At 63.4% G+C, this 20,644-nt stretch overlaps 1 protein-coding gene across 1 annotated transcript; it reads right to left on the reverse strand.

Annotated features, from left to right (window-relative positions):
• Positions 1–11,059: 11,059 nt before the first annotated feature.
• On the reverse strand, positions 11,060–18,182 carry VPS18 (VPS18 core subunit of CORVET and HOPS complexes). Its single transcript, XM_029078341.2, has 5 exons — positions 18,003–18,182; positions 15,352–15,493; positions 15,047–15,138; positions 13,070–14,952; positions 11,060–11,873 (listed from the first exon to the last, which is right to left on the reverse strand). The coding sequence occupies exons 1-5, from the start codon at positions 18,163–18,165 to the stop codon at positions 11,139–11,141; spliced, it is 3,015 nt and encodes a 1,004-aa protein (XP_028934174.1). The 5' UTR covers positions 18,166–18,182; the 3' UTR covers positions 11,060–11,138.
• Positions 18,183–20,644: the final 2,462 nt, after the last annotated feature.

The raw sequence follows: 20,644 nt of genomic DNA on the forward strand, positions 1-20,644 counted from the left end.
ATGACCACTGGGCCATGGGGAAGGGGTTGGAGAGAGGTGGGGGTGGGACTGGGCTCTGGGGGTGTCCACCTGGCACGTCTGAGAGGGGAATACTAGTGAAGGAAGGAGAGGGTAGAGGAGTGTCAGTTTACCCTGGAGATGATGATGGTATTTGTTAAGCGTTTACTATGTGCCAGGCATTGTACTGAGCGCTGGAGTGGATGCAGGCAAATCAAGTTGGATACTGTCCTGGTCCCATGTGGGACTCAAAGTCTCAATCCCCATTTTACAGTTGAGGCAACTGAGGTACAGAGCAGTGAAGTGACTTACCCAAGGTCACACAGCAGACAAGTGGCAGAGCCGGGATTAGAAACCATGACCTTCTGACTCCCAGGCCCGGGCTCTATCCACTACGCCATGCTGCTTCCAGGGACTAGGGTGAAGGAGACCAGAGTTGGGGAGACTGTGTGGACCCCGGAGTCCTGGAGCTGGAGGGTCATCTGGTCCAGGACCCTGGTCCAAGGCAGATGAAAGCCTTTATTTGAGATCTTCAGGAAAAGCCTTACATGATTCCATCAATCCGTCGTATTTATTGAGCGTCTACTGTGTGTCTACACACAGAGCACTGGACTAAGCATTTGGGAGCGGATAATATAAGAGAGGTGGTAGACATGTTTGTCTGGTCCACTGCTGGGCCTGGTGGGATAGGGTTATTAATAATAATAATACTGATAATGATGACTGTATTTGTTAAGCACTTGGTGTGTGCCAGGCACTGTACTAAAGACTGAGGTGGATGCAAGCAAATCAAGTTGCACACAGTCGCCGTCCCATGTGGGGCTCAGAGTCTCAATCCCCATTTTACAGATGAGTAACTGAGGGAAGTGACGTGACTTGCCCAAGGTCGCACAGGAGACAAGTGACGGAGCTGGGATTAGAACCCATGTCCTTCTGACTCCCAGGCCCGGGCTGTCAAAACAGGGTCTCACCTCTTCCCCAAGTCAAACGCCGTCGATTCCTTTCTCCGCGTCTGGCGGGGTTAAGGTTAGACTGGGCTGGGGGCGGGGGTGGACACCGTCCATCGTGTCCATCATTTTGGTTGCTCCTCCCCGGACCTTCCGGGAGTCTCCTCCACATCCTTTCTCTGGTGAAGCCACTAAATGCGGACTCGGTCCCCTAGGGAGGGCCTATCAACATTGAGAAGTGGCGGGAGAGTGATTCCCCTCTCCGTGCCTGTCCGACTCCTGCAGACCCAGCCCTGTCCTCGCTGGCCACCCGGCCCCTCCCTCTGCCTCTCTCATCCCATCACCGCGCCCCACTTGGCATCCAGCCTCTCCCCCCCTTCCAGAAAATCCCCAGAACTCATCCCTCTGCCCTCACCCCCAAGAAATCAAGGGAGGCCGGCTCGTGTGCCCAGGTGTGAATCTGGCAGGCTGACCCACGCAGCCCGGCCCCCTGCCCGGGGCGGACTCCGGCTTCCTGCCCCGGTCCTGCTGGGGAGAAGCCGGGCAAGGCTGGCAGGGGGCCAGGGGAGTCCCTGGCAGGTGCCACGGGGAAGATTTCCTGCCCCTGGCCTTGCCTGGCTCATCTGCCCCTCGGCTTTGCCCTGCTTTCCCTCAGGAGAGCCCTGTTGCGCCCCCCGCCCCCCAAATTCACTCTATTTCCTTCCATTTTGAGCTGGGGAGGAGGGGCTGGTGTCCTGCACCCCACCAGAGAGAAACCGTCACTCAAATCAGGAAAAGTCGCCTCCCCACCCCCCACACGTATATGCCCCAGACAGAGCAGCAGAGGAAGGGGTCTGGCGAGAAGTGGGGCAGCGGGTCACGGAGGGGAGGGGGTCCAGCTTGCCCACAGGAGACTAAGCAGTCAGGTACCCCCAGGGGGAGAGGCTGCCTCAGTCTCCCCGACCTGAGATGGGGCTGGGGGGAGGGGGGCGGAATGCGCTGGGCTCCTGAATCACTTCCCGGACGCTGCCCGGCAGGACACACTTCAAGGTTTTGGGGGGGTTGGGGGGGGTTGTTCTTTCCGACTCCTCGGCCCGGGCCAGCCCCCTCCCCCCACCCCCGTCGGCAGAGCCCGGGCCCCGGCCGGCCCGGGCCCCGCGCTGCGCTCCCAGCCTCGTCCCTCTGTGGACATTGTTTGCCGATGCAGGAAGTTTCGGATGCCCTGTGCTGGGTTTTGTTTTCCTTGTTATCGGGACAACTAATATTTTTTCCTGTGCAGAAAAAAAGATTTTCCCAAGCAGATTACAGCTAAGGGGCGGGGGCGGGGGGGTGCTGTGCCCTCCTCCCCCCCCCCTCCACCTCTTCCTTCTCTCCCCTCCCTCCTACCCCGCTCCTTCCAAATGTGGGGGAGAGACCGGGGGCCAGCCGAGACCGGGGGTCAGCAGAGACCAGGGGTGTGAGAAATCCAGACTCTGTGGTCTCCCCGCGCCCCCTTCTCCCCGGGGGCCGGGGGCCGGTCGCTTGGCAGGCTGGAGTGGGAATGGCGGGGCTGCCAACGTGGGAGAGAGGAGCCCTTATCCTTTTCCCGCTTCCCATTAAGATGCCTGGCACAGAAGAGGCCGAAGGGGATAAACTCCACGTCCGTCCAGGTCCCAGGCGGCAGCCCGAACACACAGACGCCCCAGCCTGCTGCCCTCACGCAAATCCTCCCTCACACACAGTCCCTCCCCGCAACAAACGCAAATCCACACAGACGACCAGCCCCACACATATCGAAACAACACACGCGCGGCCCACCCCGCCCCAACAAATCCAAACACACGCAGCCCGCCACCCCCACACAAACCCAAACACACACGGCGCACCAGCGCCACACAAATCCACCGACACCCACGGCCCGCCAGCCCCCTTCAAATCCATAAGCAGGCACAGCCTTGCGCCCCAACAAATCTACAACACCGTGTACATGCAAATCCACAAGCACAGTGGGACGCATATCACACACAGTGGCACACCCATATATGTGAGGCAGCGTGGCTCAGTGGAAAGAGCCCGGGCTTGGGAGTCAGAGGTCACGGGTTCTAATCCCGGCTCCGCCACATGTCAGCCGTGTGACTCTGGGCGACTTCTCTGTGTCTCAGTGACCCCATCTGTAAAATGGGGATTAAGACTGTGAGCCCCACGTGGGACAACCTGATCACCTTGTATCCTCCCCAGGGCTTAGAACAGTGCTTGGCACATAGTAAGAGCTTAACAAATGTCATTATTATTATTATTATTATTATATACAAACGTGGGTCATGTGCCCACAGTGACACAGACACACACACACACACAGATTCCCAGTTTCACTTTCTAAATCAGGGTGTGGTGGGCCGGGCTTGGGTCCAGTGAATCCTGCCGAATGGCCTGTGGATCCAGGGTGGGAACTGCACCCGGAACACCAACAAACACTTGAACCAGCCCCCGGGTCGTCTCCACCTGCCCTTGTATTTTCTCTTTCACCTGCGATCTCACCCGGAGTGGGTGAGGCCTGGCCTTCCAAGAGTTTAGCGGGGGTTGGACGGAAGAGCGGAAGAGCGGCGGCCCCCATCTCCCAACTTCCAGCTGTGCCCCTGAGGCCCTGGTGAGGCTCAGAGTGCTGAAACATCCAGCCCCGGCCCCAGAAGGAACCCCCTCCCCGAGACTGCCCCCAATTTTGGAGGGGAAGACCGAGTTTCAAGCAAGGTAGGCCCCGCCCCGTCCCCCAACACTGGGGAAGACCAAATTCAAACCCAAGGGTCCTGACGTCCCAGTCGAGCCCCGCAGACCCGCTCCCCGCTCCCCATCCCGACCGTGGGATGGATCGGGCTGGGCTGGGGGTAGGCGCGGGGGTGAGGGCCGAGCGTCCGGGTCCATCCCCGCTCCTCCTGCCGACGGGTCGGCCTCCCCGCCGTCTCCCCCCGCTCCCCGGTCTGGGGAGGACGGGACATTTTCCAAGTGTGTCACGGGGGGCGGTGGGAAGGGGCCTCGAGTCCCGGCGGGCGGCTTTCTCGGCAGCGAGCTTGGCCTGTGGCGCCGTGGTGTCAACCCCGGGGAGAAAGCCCCTGGCGGGGGTGGAGCCGGCCTGCCGGGAGCCGTTTCCTCCAGCGGCCAAGGTAAGAAGTGGGGGATTTCCGAGGCAGGCCGCCGGGAGGGGGCCGGGGGGGCCGCCCCGGCCCATCGGGGCTCCGAGCCGCTCCTTCCCGGGGGCAGGAAGGAGTGGCAGAGGCCCCTGGGCAGAACGAGGTTGAGTCTGGGCACGGTTGGGGTCTGGCTGGAGGAGGCGCTGGTCAGCCGTGCCCTCCCCACTGCCCAGCCTGAGAGGCCTATCCCAGGGAGCAGCCCCCCATCTTCTCCGCCCTTCCCCAGGCTCGGGCGGACGGGGGCGAGGCCCGCTGGCGGGACACCATCCACAGCGGCTCCGGGAGGGCCGGGCCGGGCCATCTGGGCCCGGCGGGGCCGGGGCTCCGGGCCGGTTCCCCCGCCGGCCTAGTTGGGGGCTTCTAGGTAAGGGGTTCCCCATCCCCGCCTTCTCCATCTGGTATCGGTCCTGGCCAGCCCCTGCCCTTCCCTTCCCCACGGACGCCCTGCACGGCGGCAAGAGGCCCGGCGGAGAGCCGGGCCTGGGGCAGGAGAGGAAGGGGCTGGGCCCGGGGGGACTCAGGGGAAGGACATCGCCATGGGCCCGGCGGGACCAGGCTTCTGCTGGAGGTCACCCTAGGTTTTGCCAACCCCCGCCGTGTCCAGTGCCAGGGAGGAACAGAGACTTGGGACCAAGAAGCTTCTTCCTGCTCCAGGTGTGTTGTGCGGGAGGACCACCCGTGCCATCCCACACAGGGAGGAGGCCCGGGGGACCCTCCCGGGCCCCTGCAGTCCCCCAGAGGGGTCAGAGGCCACACCCGGAAGCCCCGGGGGCTGGGGAGGAATTGGGCAGGGCTGCCAGCTCCCCATTTTCCCCAGCCCTTGGGGGTAAAGGGGAACTCAGGCCCAATCCCCGGTCTTCCACTGCGCTCCCGCCCACCCTCCCTCCCCAAGGCCTCCGGTCTCAGCGATCTGCCCCCCTCTCGACACACACACCCCATCCTCCTTGGTGATGGGCTGTTTGGGAGGGCCATCTCCCCGCCCCCACCCAGAGGGTCCCGGCTGGGGCAGTGATCAGCTGGGACCAAGCTGGGGCAGCTGTTTACAGTAAACAGAAAACTCTGAGGAAGGAAGGGGGGGCGGGGCTGGGGTCTCCATGGAGACCGGGCCCGCCTCCTGGCCCGCTCTGCCCGGCCTCCCGTTTCTCGAGGGAGCCCACGGAGGGTATGGGGGGGGTGGCGGGGAAGAAAACGGCAGGAGGGGGAGGCGGCGACTGGGGAAACTGAGGCTTCGGGATGGGGTCAGGAGGGACTTGCCCGGGGGCCTCGGGGTGAGTCAGGGGCTGGGCCCCGCAGACCGCCAGGTCACATGAGCTCTTCATGGCCTGGGAAAATCTCCCAGGGGAGCCCTGAGGGTGTGAGTGTGCTTGGGGGCTTGGGAGGGGAGGGTCCTGGGCGGCGGGGATGGGGGTTTCTGGCCCCGGAGTCCGGGATGCAGTAGGTTCCCAGGGGGCAGCGGGGGAAACCGAGGCAGGCTGGAGAGTCCTGACCGCCTCTACCTTCCCCGGACCCCAGGGTATCCCCGTGGGCAGCCCACCGAGATGGGTGGCTCCGGCCTGTCTGGGCCGGAGCCCACAAAAGGGGAAGGTCCTGGGCTGGGAAGTTTGGGGGCCCCTGGGTCCCCCTCCTGTGGAGAGGGAAGCGGCAGGTTGGGAAGGAAGCCGGGGGGAGGGGACTCCGGGGGCCCTGGGCACGCGCGGGTGGGAGGAGGAGGAGGAGGAGGAGGAGGCCCAGGCCCAGGCCAGGACTGCTTCCTGGAAGTTTGTTGTGGGGGTCGGGGGAGGGCATCTCCTTGGGTCTCCTGGGAGCCAGGCCCGGCTCGGCCGCGGGGAAGACTTAGAAGGGCCAAGGAGATGCAGCTGGCAGGAGCCGGGAGGGAGGGAGAGGAGCGAGATGATGTACCCTGTCTCTTTTTTAATGATTTTCGGAAAGCGCTTACTACGTGCCGGGCACTCTGCTAAGGACCGGGATAGGCACGCTTCTCCCACTCCCTTCTCTGTCCCCCTGCCCCCCACCCCACTCGTCTATATATGTCATCTGTTTTATTTTCATATTCACGTCGGTCTTCCCCGCTCTAGACTGTAAGTTCATTGTGGGCAGGGAACGTCTGTTTATCGTGGCAGTGTTCTCTCCCGAGGGCTTTAGTACAGCGCTCTGCACACGGTAAGCGCTCAGTAAATGCGACTGAATGAACGCAAGATCATCAGGTTGGACACAGTCCACGGCCCACGTGGGGCTCACGGTCTCGATCCCCATTTTGCGGGTGAGGGAACTGAGGCACGGAGAAGTGAAGTGATTTGCCCAAGGTCACACGGCAGAGAAGCGGCCGAGCCGGAATCAGAACCCAGGTCCTTCCGACTCCCGGGCCCGGGCTCTATCCATTAGGCCACGCTGCTTCTCTCCTGCCGCTGCCCTGCCCGCCACCCCCAACCAGCTGCTTCCCCAGCTCTTCGCAACCCAGTCTCCGAGTGCCAGACCCCGCTCTGCCCAACTCAGAGGCCGGATCTGGCCCGGATCCTGGGCACTCCCAACCCAAATGGTGCGGAGATGGGGCTGGCAAGGCCGGAGCCAGGCACTCCTGCGCCCTCAGCCAGGGGAGGAGGGCATCGGAGCCCGCAGGATGGGGAAGCCGGGCGGAGCGTGGGAGCCGGAGAGCTGCGTGGCCTCCCCGGGGTGCCTGGGAGACGCAAACGACCTTTGGCCCCCCGAGAGCCTGGGAACCCTTCCCGGGCATCGGGACCACCGACACCCTCCACCCGGCTCCGTCTGGGGGACCGAGCCCTGGGCACGGCCCTTTCCCCTGCCCCTCCCCTGGGTAGTTCTGAATGTCTTCCCCCTGACTGGCACCGAATCCCGGCGGATCCAGGCCTGGGCCCACCGCGCCGATGTGCCCGCCGCACAGTCTTGCCCGCTCTCCCTGCCTCCCCTCCGCCCCTCCCCCTCCCGTCAGCTGCTGCTCCTGCTGTGTAGTCAGGCTGGAGGGCACCGGCGGGACCCGTGGTCTCTGCAGAACAATGGGGTGGGGGGGAGGGGCACGGGCATCGCCCGCCCCAAACAGGAAGCCCCTCGTGAGCTTCAAAGGGCTGGCAGGGCCGAGAAGCCGGCGCAAGGACTCAGCCCCCGTGCCCGCCCCCTGCCAGCCTTTCTCTTCGCAGGCAGCTGAGGGAGATGCCCTTGGGATGCTGTCACGGCTGTGGGTCGTCCCCCCCCCCCCGCCTCCCTGGGCATCAGCTTGGTGCCCACAGGGAAAGGCAGGACTGCGGGACCCCACTGGAATCCCGCCCACCCTCGCGGGGCAATTCTCCCCAAGCTCTGCCCGCCTCCTGGGAGTCGGTGAGGGGAGAGGGGAGCCCGCAGAGGTTGGGGGGGGTGGTCTGGGGGGTGAACCCCTGGGGGTCTGGGCCTGAGGAGCTGGAGTAGCCGTAGCAGCAGGGGGCCGTGCAGGTCCGGGCTGGGCCGGAGCCAGCCAGCCAGCCAGCCGGCTCCCTCCCACCCACCCTCCCGCTCCCAGCTGCTGTGCTCAGAGCCTTTTCCTCTGCACTTCCTGTTCACACAGGGGGGGGCGGGAAGTGGGGGGAGGAAGTGGGGGGGAGGCGAAAGGGGGGTCCATTGAATAAAAGGAATTAACCGTTTCCCTCCTCTGACCTCTGGGAATTTCCGCCTGAGAAAGTGTCTCGAAGAATCCGAACGGAGGGGGGATGGGTGGAGGTGGTGGCGGGGGGGCAGGGGAGAGGGAGGCCCAGGCCGGCCTGCAGCCTTGGGCCACCCTGGCCGCCTCCCCCCAAACCCCACACTCCCCTCCGGCCCCCGGGCCTTTATTCTCCAGGGGCCGGAGGACGGGTGGGCAGCGCCCGGGGGCGAGCCGGCGTCCACCGCACCCCTCTCCTAGGCTAGATCCTGACCCCCCGGAGGAGGTATGGGGTGGCGGGGTGGCACCCCCTCTGTCTCCCCGGGCACCTGTGCCAGGGAGGCTCCCCCTGCAGGGAGCCGGTGCCCGGCCCTGCCCAAGGGATGGAGGGTGTGGAGCCGCCCCTCCGCGGGGCGATGGCCTGAGCCCCCTGAGCCTCTGGGCCCGGAGGGGTGGGCATAGCGGGGCACGGCAGGGCAGATGGAGATGGCAGCCCTGGGCGAGGATGCCCTCTGGTGGCATCTGCGGGCGGGGGGGCCCCCCCAGGAGGGTTCCCCCTGCCGTCTGTGAGTCAGGCCGGGCGGCCCGCGGGTGGGGCCGTGTCCGTGGCCGCAGGAAGCACCTGCTCCCGCCGTGACGTGGCCGCCCCCCGGCCCCCAGGTGGTTTCCTTATTTACCACCGGGCCCGGGCCCTGCCCGACGCCCGGTTCCAGAACCGGCACGGAAGGGGAGTCGGGTTTTCCTGGAGACCCAGGGGGTCAAGGCCCCCGCTCCCTGCGACCGGGCCCGGGGGACCCCTTCCCCTCTCCTCCACCATCTCCCATCCCACCGGGCTTTCCCGGGCCCGGAGGGCCGGGAGGGGAAGCGGACGCTGCCGCTCGGGAACCCGCTTCCAGGAAAACGGAAGCCGCGTCGAGGGTCTGGAGGCAGAAAGCCGAAGGGGCAGGTGGTGCCGGGCCTCTGCGGGCTGGGGGAGGGGGCTTCGGGCAGGCCCATTAGGGAAGGGCGAGGAGAGAGAAGGCAGCTGCCTCCGCGTCTGACCTCATCCCGAGCCGAGGTGGGAGAGGGGCCCGTCGCCCCAGAGCCGGGAGGGACCTACACTTCCTTGTTTGCTCTTGTGTCTAGGCGGAACCCGGCCCGGGTCAGGGTCCCCTCCGCCGGGCGAGGGGGTAGAGGGTGACCCCGGTGGGCCTGAGCACCGAAGGGGCATCCGCTGGCCACCTCGGGCTGAGCAGTGGTGCCCGTGTGGGCGATGAAGCGCGGGAAGCGTCCCCCCGGCTGTGCCAGCGGGGTGCCAAGGTAAGCTCCCCCCGCCCCTCCCCGCGTCTGAGGCCTGCGGCGGGACACCTGGGAACGGGGCACGGCGCTGGGGTTCCTCGGCTGCCTTTTGCGGCCGGGGGGAAGGTCCTCCCGTCTCCCCATCCCGTCAGCCAGGCTCCAGCACCGGTTCCAGTTTCGCTCTGGCCCAGGCGACGGGTCCACCCCCGGACCCGGGATGACCGCTCACCTGGACGGGGGCAAAGGGCGCTCAGCTGATGGCGGAAGGCCCCCCCCTGCCCGGGGGCCAAGGGCCTGGCCCCGGGGGAGGGGGGGACTTTGGCCTCTGAGGTCAGGGTCCCGGGGAGCCAGGAGGCGGAGGAGGCCGGGCCAGGCCTCGTGGCTACAGCACCGAGGTGTGGTGCGGGCCTTGGGCGAGCAAGGGCAGGGCCGGGGCACATCGGGGCTGAGTGAGGTGTCACCGCCCCCTGCCGGCCACAGGGAGAATCGCCGCCGAGGCGGCCGGGAAGGCCGCCCCCTGCTGGCCAGAGAGAGAACCCGCTAATTAATAATTACCCTATTTAAGTAATAGTAAATAATAATAATAATGTGGGTATTTGTTAAGCGCTGACTATGTGCCGAGCACTGTTCTAAGCGCTGGGGTAGACATAGGGGAATCAGGTCGTCCCACGTGGGGCTCACAGTCTTCATCCCCATTTTACAGATGAGGGAACGGAGGCACAGAGAAGTTAAGTGACTTGCCCACAGTCACACAGCCGACAAGTGGCAGAGCTGGGATTCGAACCCCTGAGCCCTGACTCCAAAGCCCGTGCTCTTTCCACTGAGCCACGCTGCTTCTCCAATACTAATAATAATACTAATGTTGGTATTTGTTAAGCGCTTACTATGTACAGAGCACTGTTCTAAGCGCTGGGGGAGAAACAGGGTCATCAGGTTGTCCCACTTGAGGCTCACAGTTAATCCCCATTTTACAGATGAGGGAACGGAGGCACAGCGAAGTGACGCCCACGGTCATCTGAGTGGCAGAGCGGGGATTCGAACCCATGACCTCTGGCTCCCAAGCCCGGGCTCTTTCCACTGAGCCACGCTGCTTCTCATAATACCATAATACCACCATAATAATGATGGTATTTGTTAAGCGCTTACTATGTGCCAATCGCTGGACGGGCCGGGCCCTGTTCTAAACGCTGGGGCAGATACCAGGTAATCCAGTTGGGCCCAATCCCTTTCCCACCCAGGGCTCACAGTCGTAATCCTTTTTTTTTTAAAACTGAGGCATAAAGAAGTTAAGAGACTTGCTTGAGGCATCACACCAGGTAAGTGGCTGAGGCGGGATTAGAACCCATGACCTTCTGCTTCCCAGGCACGGGCTCTTGACACTAGGCCACGATGCCAAGTGGCCAGAGGCTGCAGGGGGAGAGGATGGGGAGGAGGGAAAGGGGGAGTGGACCCTCCCACTCCGAAGGAACCGGGGCCCCACGCACGGAGTAGCGGACAGAGCACGGGCTCGGGAGTCAGGAGGTCATGGGTTCTAATCCCACCTCCTCGACTTCTCTGCTGCGTGACCCTGGGCAAATCGCTTCGCTTCTCTGTCCCTCCGTTCCCGCATCTGTAAAACGGGGATTGAGACTGTGAGCTCCACCTGGGACAGGGACTGTGTCTAACCTGATTTACCGGTATCCACCCCAACACTTAGTACAGTGCTTGGCACATGGTAAGCGCTAAAATACCACGATTATTCTTAAGGATTCAGACCTCCTCCTCGCAGACCTGGTGGTAAGGGCTGCGTGAGAAGCCAGCTCCCAGGGAAACTGAGGCCCAGGGAGGGAGATGAGCCCATGGCCACGCGGGGGACCGAGGCCCACGGACACACGGGCGCCTGGCCCGACCCCAACCCCAGCCGCGAACAGAGGCACCGAGTCGGGGCCGGCGTCACAGGCGGTTTAATTCTGCAGCCCCCAGCCCCCCCGCCCCCGCAGAGCTGCACCAGGAGGCAGAGGAGACCCTCCTCCCTCGGCCCCTTCTCTTCAGGAGCCGGAGAAGGGAGAACGGGGTGCCACCCGGGCAAAAATCCGGCCCTCCGAGGGAGGCCCGGCCGCAGGGGAGGCGGAGGGGCCGCCGGGCCGCCCCCCGGGGCCTCGGCGCCCCTCAGAGCCAGCTCTGCCGCTCCTCCTCGTAGTGCTGGGGGTCGATGAACGGGCGGTCGACGGAGCGGATCATCAGCTCCCCGCAGTACACGCACTCGGCGGCCACCAGCGCCTCCAGCTCGGCGCGCAGCTGGTCGGGCGCCGGGGTGCCCCCCGCGGCCCCGGCCTCGGCCTCCTTGGCCCGGGCCGCGCCCTTGGGGGCGAGGGGCGGGGGCGCGGCGGCCCCCAGCTTGCGCTGCAGCTCCTCCAGCCGGGCCTGCTTGTAGGCGGGCAGGCCCGGGCGCACGGCCTGCAGCAGGCAGTCGCCGTGGAACATGTGGCCGCAGAGGAAGAGGTAGAAGGGGCGGTTGAGCAGGGGGAAGTCGCAGGCCGCGCACTTGTCCTGGGGCTCCACGGCCCCGTAGCGGCCGCGCAGCTCCTGCAGGTCGTGGCGGATGCGCTGGGCGCTGGCCGTGGCCTCCTCCATCTCGCGCTGCAGCTCGTCGATGTGCCGGTTGTAGGCCTGCAGGGAGCCGCAGATGGCCTCCTTGAAGTGGTCGATGGTGACGAAGTCCGGGAAGAAGGGCAGCACGTCTTCGATCTTCAGCAGCGGGCAGCTGGCCAGGCAGGCCATGGCCGTCTTCACGTCCTCCTCCTCCTGCACCACGTGCCGGGCGATCTTCAGCCACAGTTTCTTGCGCAGCTCCTCGTCGTCCTCGGGCAGGTCCGCGCACTCCTTGGCCAGGTCCACGTCCACCTGGGGGCGGGGGAGGAGTGGCGCCCAGCCGCCCCAATCCCCCCCGAGATTTCGCCCCTCTCCCCGCCCCGCCGGCGCTCAGGCAGGTCACTTCACTTCTCTGGGCCTCAGTCAACCGGTGTGCAAAACGGGGATCGACCTCGCGAGCCCCCGGTCCGATACGGACCGTGTCCAACCTGATTAGCTTGTCTCTACCCCAGCGCCCAGTACAGTGTCGCGCACACAGTGAGTGCTTGAACAATCCCATAAACCAAACAAAACCGAAAAAGAGAATCGGGTCAGACCCTGTCCCTCAAAGGGCTCAAAGTCTAGGGGGAACAACGATAACAATAATAATGAGGTAATAGTAATAATAACAGATACTAATAAGGTATCTGTTGAGCACTTATACTGAGCACTGGGGTAGATAATAATGTTGGTATTTGTTAAGCGCTTACTATGTGCAGAGCACTGTTCTAAGAGCTGGGGGAGATACAGGGTAATCAAGATTGTCCCACGGGAGGCTCACAGTTAATCCCCATTTTACAGATGCGGTAACTGAGGCACAGAGAAGTTAAGTGAGTTGCCCACAGTCACACAGCTGACAAGTGGCAGAGCCGGGAGTCGAACTCATGACCTCTGACTCCGAAGCCCAGGCTCTTTCCACTGAGCCACGCTGCTTCTCTATAATATAATGTTGGTATTTGCTAAGCGCTTACCTTGTGCTGAGCGCTGTTCTAAGCGCTGGGGTAGTTACAGGGTCATCAGGTTGTCCCACATGAGGCTCACAATCTTAATCCCCATTTTACAGATGAGGGAACTGAGGCACAGAGAAGTGAAGTGACTCGCCCACAGTCACACAGCTGACAGGTGGAAGAGCCGGGATCAGGTTGGACACAGTCCCTTTCCCACATGGGGCTCAGGGTCTTAATCCCCATTTTACAGACGAGGGAACTGAGGCAGAGAGAAGTGAAGTGACTGGCCCGAGGACCCCCGCCAAGTGAGTGGTGGAGCCGGGATGAGAACCCGGGTGCCCCGACTCCCAGGCCCGGACTCTCCCCCGCAGGCCGCGCTGCTTCCCTCGGGCCCGGGGGGGGGGGGGGAGAGCACCTCCCAGGTGAGGAGCGCCGGTGCCGGGAGCGGGCACGCCCCCGCCCCCGTCGGCCCCCGGGCCCCCCACCCCTTCCCTCCCGGTCCCCCGGGCACGCCCCCCTCACCTGCAGGGCCAGGTCCACGGCCTCCTCGTAGAGCTCCAGCACCTTGTACACGTGCACGCAGGCGCGGCGGTGGCCGTGCTCGGCGCAGAGCCGCAGGGCGTACTTGAGGTCGTAGTGCACGCGGTGGGGGCTGGTGCCCTCCTGCACCAGGTAGCCCAGCAGGGCGTCGGGCCGGCCGCGGGCATAGAGCGACAGCAGGTAGTTGTGGATGGCCTGGTCGGTCTCGCCCAGCTCGTGCACGCAGAACTCCAGGTAGCGGATGGCCTGGCCGACGGACTGGGCCTCGCCGGCCGGGCCGGACGAGTTGACCAGGGCCGGGATGAGCTGGCGGGCGTCCAGGCGGGGGCCCTGGGCGATCCAGGCGTCCACCAGCTGGCGGGGCGTGTGGCGGATGAGGACGGGCGAGAACTTGTAGAAGAGCTGGGGGTCCCGGTGGCGGGCCAGCACGGCTAGGGCCTCCTCGTAGGCCTCGTGCTGGCAGTGGTGGGCCACCACGCGCCCGTAGTCCTGCGTGACCACGGCAAAGAACACCATGTGCTCCGTGTCTCCGTGGCTGGCCAGCAGCTCGTGGACCAGGGCCCGGCCGGCCAGCAGCCACTCCTTGTGGCGGGGGCTGGACAGGAAGGCCCGGAACTGCTCGCGCGCCTCCAGGTAGAGGGCCCGGTCTTCCGGCCGGCCCCGCAGGGCCCCGAGCCGGCTGAGGAAGAGCTCCGTCAGCCAGGCGGTCAGCAGGGCGGCCTGCGTGCGCTCGGCCGGCTTCAGCCCGGCCAGCTTGCGCTGCAGGAACTCGGCCAGGGCCGCCTCCTGCCGGGCCCCCAGGAACTTGAGGGCGATCTCCTCGAAGTAGCTCTGCGTCAGCGCGTAGCAGCGGGCGCTGTCCAGGTAGCGGCGCTGGCGGAAGCAGAAGTCGGCCTCGCGGGTCAGCACGGCGTCCAGGCAGTCGGGCCGCTCGCGGCAGTACTCCTTGGCCAGGTCGAAGCGGTTCATGTCCAGGTAGGTGCGCCAGACGTCGCGGGCCTCGCGCCGCACGTGGTAGCGGAAGACGGCCCGCTCCGTGTGGGCCCACAGCTGGCCCGTGGCCGCGTCCTTCGCCATGCCCCGCAGCGGCCCGAACTTGTCCAGGAAGTGGTCCCGCAAGACCACCTGCCCCGTCAGCGTGCACACCGCCTCCACCCGGTCCGCCAGCAGCAGCAGGAAGTGGAACTGGGTCAGGGCGATGGCCAGGGGCGGGCTGGCCCCGGGGCCCACGCCCGCCGGGTACTCCCACACCCGCTCCTCGCTCAGCGGGGCGTCCGGGCGGCCGCAGTCCAGCGCCCCGTACAGGACGCCGTCCCCCATCATCCAGGCGAAGGCCCGGGGCGCCGAGCGCAGCTTGGGGGTGTACAGGGCCAGCTCGCTGTAGCCCAGGCTGCCGGGGAACTCGCGGAACGGGGGCGGGTGGTCGGCGAAGGTGGCGAACAGGGCCCCGAAGCCCGGCGCCTCGCTCCCGCCCTCCCCCGCGGCCCGCGGGCCGGCGAACTGGAAGAGGCGCTGGCGGGTGGTGGCCAGGACGAAGCCCCGCCCGTCCACGCCGCGCTCCGCCTCCAGGCAGCACACGGGCGCCGGGCCCCCCTCCTCCATCAGCGTATACAGCGGGCGGAAGCAGAGGTCCGGGGCCGGCCCGAAGAGGCCGCCCTCGCTGGCCGACAGCTCCGCCTCGAAGATCTGGCCCTGGACCGTGCCCACCAGGATGGGCCCCGTGCCGCTCTCCGTGCCCAGCGCCTTGTTCCAGCCCACGCTCTCCACCACGTGCCCCTTCCAGCGGGCCAGCGGCCGTACCTTCTGTCCGTTGCGGTGCACGTAGAGGACTTCGGCGCTGCTCAGGGCAATGAGGAGGTGGGAGCCTGGGGAGGGAGAGCTCGGACTCAGGGCCCCGTCCCCCTCGCCCCGGAGAGCCAGGCCTCCCCCCGGCCCGTGCCCCCCCCCGGCCCTTCTCACCCGTGTGGTCCAAGAACATCTTGTGAACTTTCGCTTCATCCTTGCGCCCCAGCTCCAACTGGTTGGGCTCGTTGGCTTTGCCCAGGTCGATGCTGCGGGAGACGGGGCCCCGCGTCACGCGGGGCGGTGCCCGCGGGACCCCCCCCCCGGCCCCCGCCGGGCAGAAACCGGCCCTGCCGCCCCCTCCCCGCCCCGCCGGGAGAAACGGGACACCCGGTCCTCCGAGGGTGGGGGTGGGCGGCCCTGCCCGGCGAGGCGTCCCGCCCCCCCCCCCCCCCCCCCCCACCGTGGCCGCCCCGGCCCACCGGAGCAGCGTGTCCTTGCCCAGGCTCATGCAAAGCTGGTTGCAGGAGACCACCAGGCTGGTGATGCGTTCCGGCGGGGTGAAGTCGATCCGCTGCTTGGTGAAGATGGGAGCCTCCTTCTCCAGCTGGGCGGTCACAAACCCTGGACCAAGAGCGGGACGGTGAGAAGGAGCGGGGAAAGGGGGAAACCACTCGCCCGAGGTCACAGAGCACAGAAGAGGTGGAACTGGGATTAGAACCCAGGTTCTTCCGACTCCCAGGCCTGGGCTCCGGCCACACTGCTTGGCACAACACCCGCGTCAGTCTCCCTAATGGGCACCGGAGGGGAACACGCCCCAGGACGTGGCGGGGCTGGAGGCCTGTCGTCCCCCACGGCCTCCTCGGCCTCTCTTGAAGCCACTTCCCCATCCGGGGCCCGTCCTGCGGGCCGAGGGTGGTCCCTCTTCCTGGCTGACTTTGCGCCCTGCTCCTGCCTCCGGCCGATTCTCCTTCGGGTCTGTCCGGGAGGCCTTGGCCCATCCAGGGTCCTCGGACTCTCACTGCCCCTTGTGCCACCTCCGGGTCTTTCTCCCTCCTGCCCGACCCTCCCCAGCCGGGTCCTCGCCCCTGCACCGTCACCTCTCCATGCAGGGAGCACTTCCTCCATTGCGCAGATGGGGAAAGGGAGGCCTTCATTCATTCAACTGTATGACTGAGCGCTTACTGCGTGCAGAGTACTGTACTGAGCGCTTGGGAGAGGACAACAGAACGATAAACGGACGCATTTTCTGCCCACAACGAGTTTACAGTCCCAGCCGACTCCCCCGAGGTGATGGAGTGGAGGAGGGGGTGGGGCGCACCCGGTCCCTCCCCCCAGGACCCGATGCCGACCCCGGAGGGGCCGATAACGGGAGGGGCGGATCGGTTGCACCCCCAGCTGGAGCCCTGGAAAAGAAGCAGTGCGGCCCAATGGCTAGAGCCAGGGCCTGCGAGTCAGAAGGACCTGGGTTCCAATCCTGGCTCGGCCACCTGTCTGCTGGGTGACCCTGGGTAAGTCACTTTTCTTTGCCTCGGTTCCCTCATCTGTAAACCAGGTTTAAGACTGTGAGCCCCCTGTGGGACAGGGATTGTGTCCAATTTATTTAGCTTGTAGTAATTATTATAACAACTAAGGTATTTGTTAGTAATAATTCTGGTATTTGTTAAGCGCTTCCTACGTGCCAAGCACTGGTCTAAGCGCCGGGGTAGATACAAGGTAAAAAGAATAAAAATTGTGGTATTTGTTAAGCGCTTACTATGTGCAAATCACTGTTCTAAGCACTGGGGTAGATACAAGGTGATCAGGGTGTCCCACGTGGGGCTCAGTCTTCATCCCCATTTTACAGATGAGGGAACTGAGGCCCAGAGAAGTGAAGTAACTTGCCCAAAATTCACAGAACTGATAGGTGGTGGAGCTGGGATTAGAACTCACGACCTCTGACTCCCAAGCCCGTGCTCTTTCTACCAAAGCCGTGCAGTAGTAATAATAATGTTGGTATTTGTTAAGCGCTTACTAGGTGCCGAGCACTGTTCTAAGCACTGGGGGAGATACAGGGTCATCAGGTTGTCCCACGTGAGGCTCACAGTTAATCCCCATTTTCCAGATGAGGTCACTGAGGCCCAGAGAAGTGACTTGCCCAAAGTCACCCAGCTGACAGGTGGAGGCGGGATTCGAACCCATGACCTCTGACTCCCAAGCCCAGGCTTTCCACTGAGCCACGGTACTTCTCTAGCAATAATAATAATAATGTTGGTATTTGTTAAGCGCTTACTCTGTGCTGAGCACTGTTCTAAGCGCTGGGGTAATAATAATGATAATGTTGGTATTTGTTAAGCGCTTACTTTGTGCAGAGCACTGTTCTAAGCGCTGGGGCAGATACAGGGTCATCAGGTTGTCCCTCGTCAGGTTCAGTCTTAACCCCCATTTTGCAGATGAGGTCACTGAGGCACCAAGAAGTGACTTGTCCACCGTCACCCAGCTGACAGGTGGTGGAGGCGGGAATTCGAACCCACGACCTCTGACTCCCAAGCCCGGGCTCTTTCCACCGAGCCCCCGCTGCTTCTCAGTATCCCCCCGGCGCTTAGAGCAGTGTCTGGCACCTAGTGAGCGCCCCAAAGATGCCACGATAAAGTATGGAGCAGCAGCGGGGCTCGGTGGAAAGAGCCCGGGCTGGGGAGGCCGAGGTCGTGGGTTCGAATCCCGGCTCCACCACTTGTCAGCTGGGGGACGGTGGGCGAGTCGCTTCACTTCTCTGGGCCTCAGTGACCTCATCTGTAAAATGGGGATGAAGAGTGGGAGCCCCACGGGGGACCACCTGATTCCCCTGGGTCTCCCCCAGCGCTCAGAACAGTGCTCGGCACCTAGTAAGCGCTTAACAAATACCCACATTATTCTTCACTTCTCTGGGCCTCAGTGACCTCATCTGTAAAATGGGGATGAAGACTGGGAGCCCCACGGGGGACCACCTGATGACCCTGGGTCTCCCCCAGCGTTTAGAACAGTGCTCGGCACCTAGTAAGCGCTTCACAAATACCGACATGATTATTATTGTGGTTATTATGGTTGGGGGAGGGGAGAGGCGGGCGGGGGGCGGGACGGCCGGTCCTGCGCGGTGCGTTCCGCTCGGTCTTACCGGAGTGAGGGATGCCCAGCGTGGGGTGACCCGGCTGCACCACGGCGGAGCGGGACAGCGAGTCTTCGTACTCATCGAGGATGGACGCCATGGCGGAGGAGGCCGGAGGGCTCCCCGGAGGCGGCTTCCCGCAGCCCGGCCGCCCGAGGCCCCTTCTGCGCATGCGCCACGCGTCACCCAAGGGAAAGGGCGGAAGAAGAGAACCAGCGGGCGGGGGCGGGGCCTCAGGAGCGAAGGGGGCGGGGTCTGCGCGTGACGTAAGAGGGCGGGGTCCCGAACGGCGCGGGCGGGGCGTGATCTGTAGGGCGAGGGGGGCGGGGTCTGTAGGTGACGTAAGGGGGCGGGGGCGGGAGCGTCGTGGGCGGGGCCTAAAGGGGCAGGATCTGTAGGACAAAGAGGCGAGGCCTTAGATGACGTAGAGGGGCGGGGTCAGGCGCGTCGTGGGCGGGGCTAAAGGACAGGGTCTGTAGGGGGAAAGAGGCGTGGCCTTGAGTGATGTAAGAGGGGCGGAGTCAGGCGCGTCGTGGGCGGGGCCTAAAGGGCCAGTGTCTGGTGGGCAAAGGGGGCGAGGCCTGTAGGTGGTGTAAAGGGGCGGGGTCAGGCGCGTCGTGGGCGGGGCTTGTAGGGCGAAGGAGGCGTGGCCTGTAGTGACGTATGAGGGGCGGGGTCGTGGGTGTCGGGGGCGGGGCCTAAAGGGACGGTCTGTAGGGCGAAGGAGGCGTGGTCTGTAGGTGACGTAATGGGGCGGAGCCAGGAGTGTCGGGGCGGGGTCTACAGGGGGCGCTGTCCGCAAGAGGGGGTTAAGTGGGCGTGGCGGGATGGGGCGGAGCCACGAGCCAAAGGGGGCGGGGCCTAAATAACCAGTCATTCGTTCATTCATTCATTCGTTCGTTCCTTCATTCATTCAGTGGTATTTATTGAGGAGCCAAGCCGCCGGTAGGGGGCGTGCCCAGTCAGGGCGTGGCCGTGAACCCATCATTGAGCAGGGATGGTCTCTATCTGGTGCCCAATTGTCCATTCCGAGCGCTTAGTACAGTGCCCTGCACACAGTAAGTGCTCAATAAGTACTACTGAATAAATGAACAACAATAATAATAATAATGTTGGTATTTACTTAGCGCCTACTCCGGGCCATAATAATGTTGGTATTTGTGAAGCGCTTACTCTCTGCCAAATGCTGCTCTAAGCGCTAGGGGAGATACAGGGTGATCAGATTGTCCCCCGTGGGGTTCCCAGTCTGAATCTCCATTTGACAGGTGAGGGTACGGTGGCACAGAGAATTGAAGTGACTTGACCAAAGTCACACAGCTGACAGTGGCGGAGCTGGGATTAGAACCCATGACCTCTGACTGCCAAGCCCAGGCTGTTTCCACTGAGCCACGCTGCTTCTGTAAGGTTCTAATGTGAAGGTTGATAGGCAACCACTGGTCGGAGCCTCTCTACTAAGCGCTTGGAAAGTACAACTCAGCAACAGAGAGAGAAAATCTCTGCCCAACAACGGGCTCACAGTCTAAAAGGGAATAATAATAGTAATTATGATGGCATTTTTTAAGCGCTATGTGCCAAGCACTGTTCTAAGAACTGGGGTAGATACAAGGTCATCTGGTTGTCCCACGTGGGGCTCACAGTCTCATCCCCATTTTACAGATTAGGAAACTGAGGCACAGAGAAGTCAAGTGATTTGCCCAGAGTCACACAGCTGATCAGTGGCAGAGCTGGGACTAGAACCTATGCCCTCTGACTCCCAAGACCGTGTTCTTTCTACTAAGCCATGCTGCTTCTCTGGTACAGTGGCTAAAGCCCGGGCCCGGGAGTCAGAAGGTCATGGGTTCTAATCCCACCTCTGCCACTTGACTGCTGTGTGACCTTGGGCAAGTCACATCACTTCTCTGGGCCTCAGTGACCTCATCTGTAAAATAGGGATTGAGACTGTAAACCCCATGTGGGAAAGGGACTGTATCCACCCCAGCACTTAGTACAGTACATGGCAAGTAGTAAGTGCTTAATAAAGATCATAATTATTATTATAAGGGACAGAATTGGGAGTGGCAGAGCCGGTAGGTTGGGGTGAGCAGGGCGGGGTCAGCCAGAGTGCTCAGTACAGTGCCTTGTGTAAAAAATTCAATAAATAACAGGTATTTGTTAAGCGCTATGAGCCAGGCACTGTACTAAGCACTGGGCGGGAATACAAGCAAATTGGGTTGTCCCAGCCCACAAGGGGCTCCCAGTCTTAATCCCCATTTTACAAATGAGGGAAGTGAGGTCCAGAGAAGTAAAGTGATTTGCCCAAGGTCACACAGCAGTCAAGTGGCGGAGGCAGAATTAGAACCCATGACCTCTTGACTCCCAGGCCCATGCACTATCCACTAGGCCCTACTGCTTCTCTAAATATAATTGATTGATGATCTGCCCCCTCCCCCCCCCCAAGCCTCTCACTTTAGGCCAACCCCTTCTCCGCTGCTTTCGGAGGCCGGGGTTGGAGGTGTGATCGAGGGCAGAGGGGAGGAAAGGTGTAGGCAATCAATCAATTGATCAATCACTGCTATTTATAGAGCGCTTGGGGGAGTGCATGACTCTGTTGAGTGCTTGGGGGAAGTAAGGTATGGTGGGTAGACATCATTCTCTGCTCTCAAGGAACTTGC

This window comes from Ornithorhynchus anatinus, chromosome 13 (assembly GCF_004115215.2).
Source record: "Ornithorhynchus anatinus isolate Pmale09 chromosome 13, mOrnAna1.pri.v4, whole genome shotgun sequence".
Classification (NCBI taxonomy): domain Eukaryota; kingdom Metazoa; phylum Chordata; class Mammalia; order Monotremata; family Ornithorhynchidae; genus Ornithorhynchus; species Ornithorhynchus anatinus.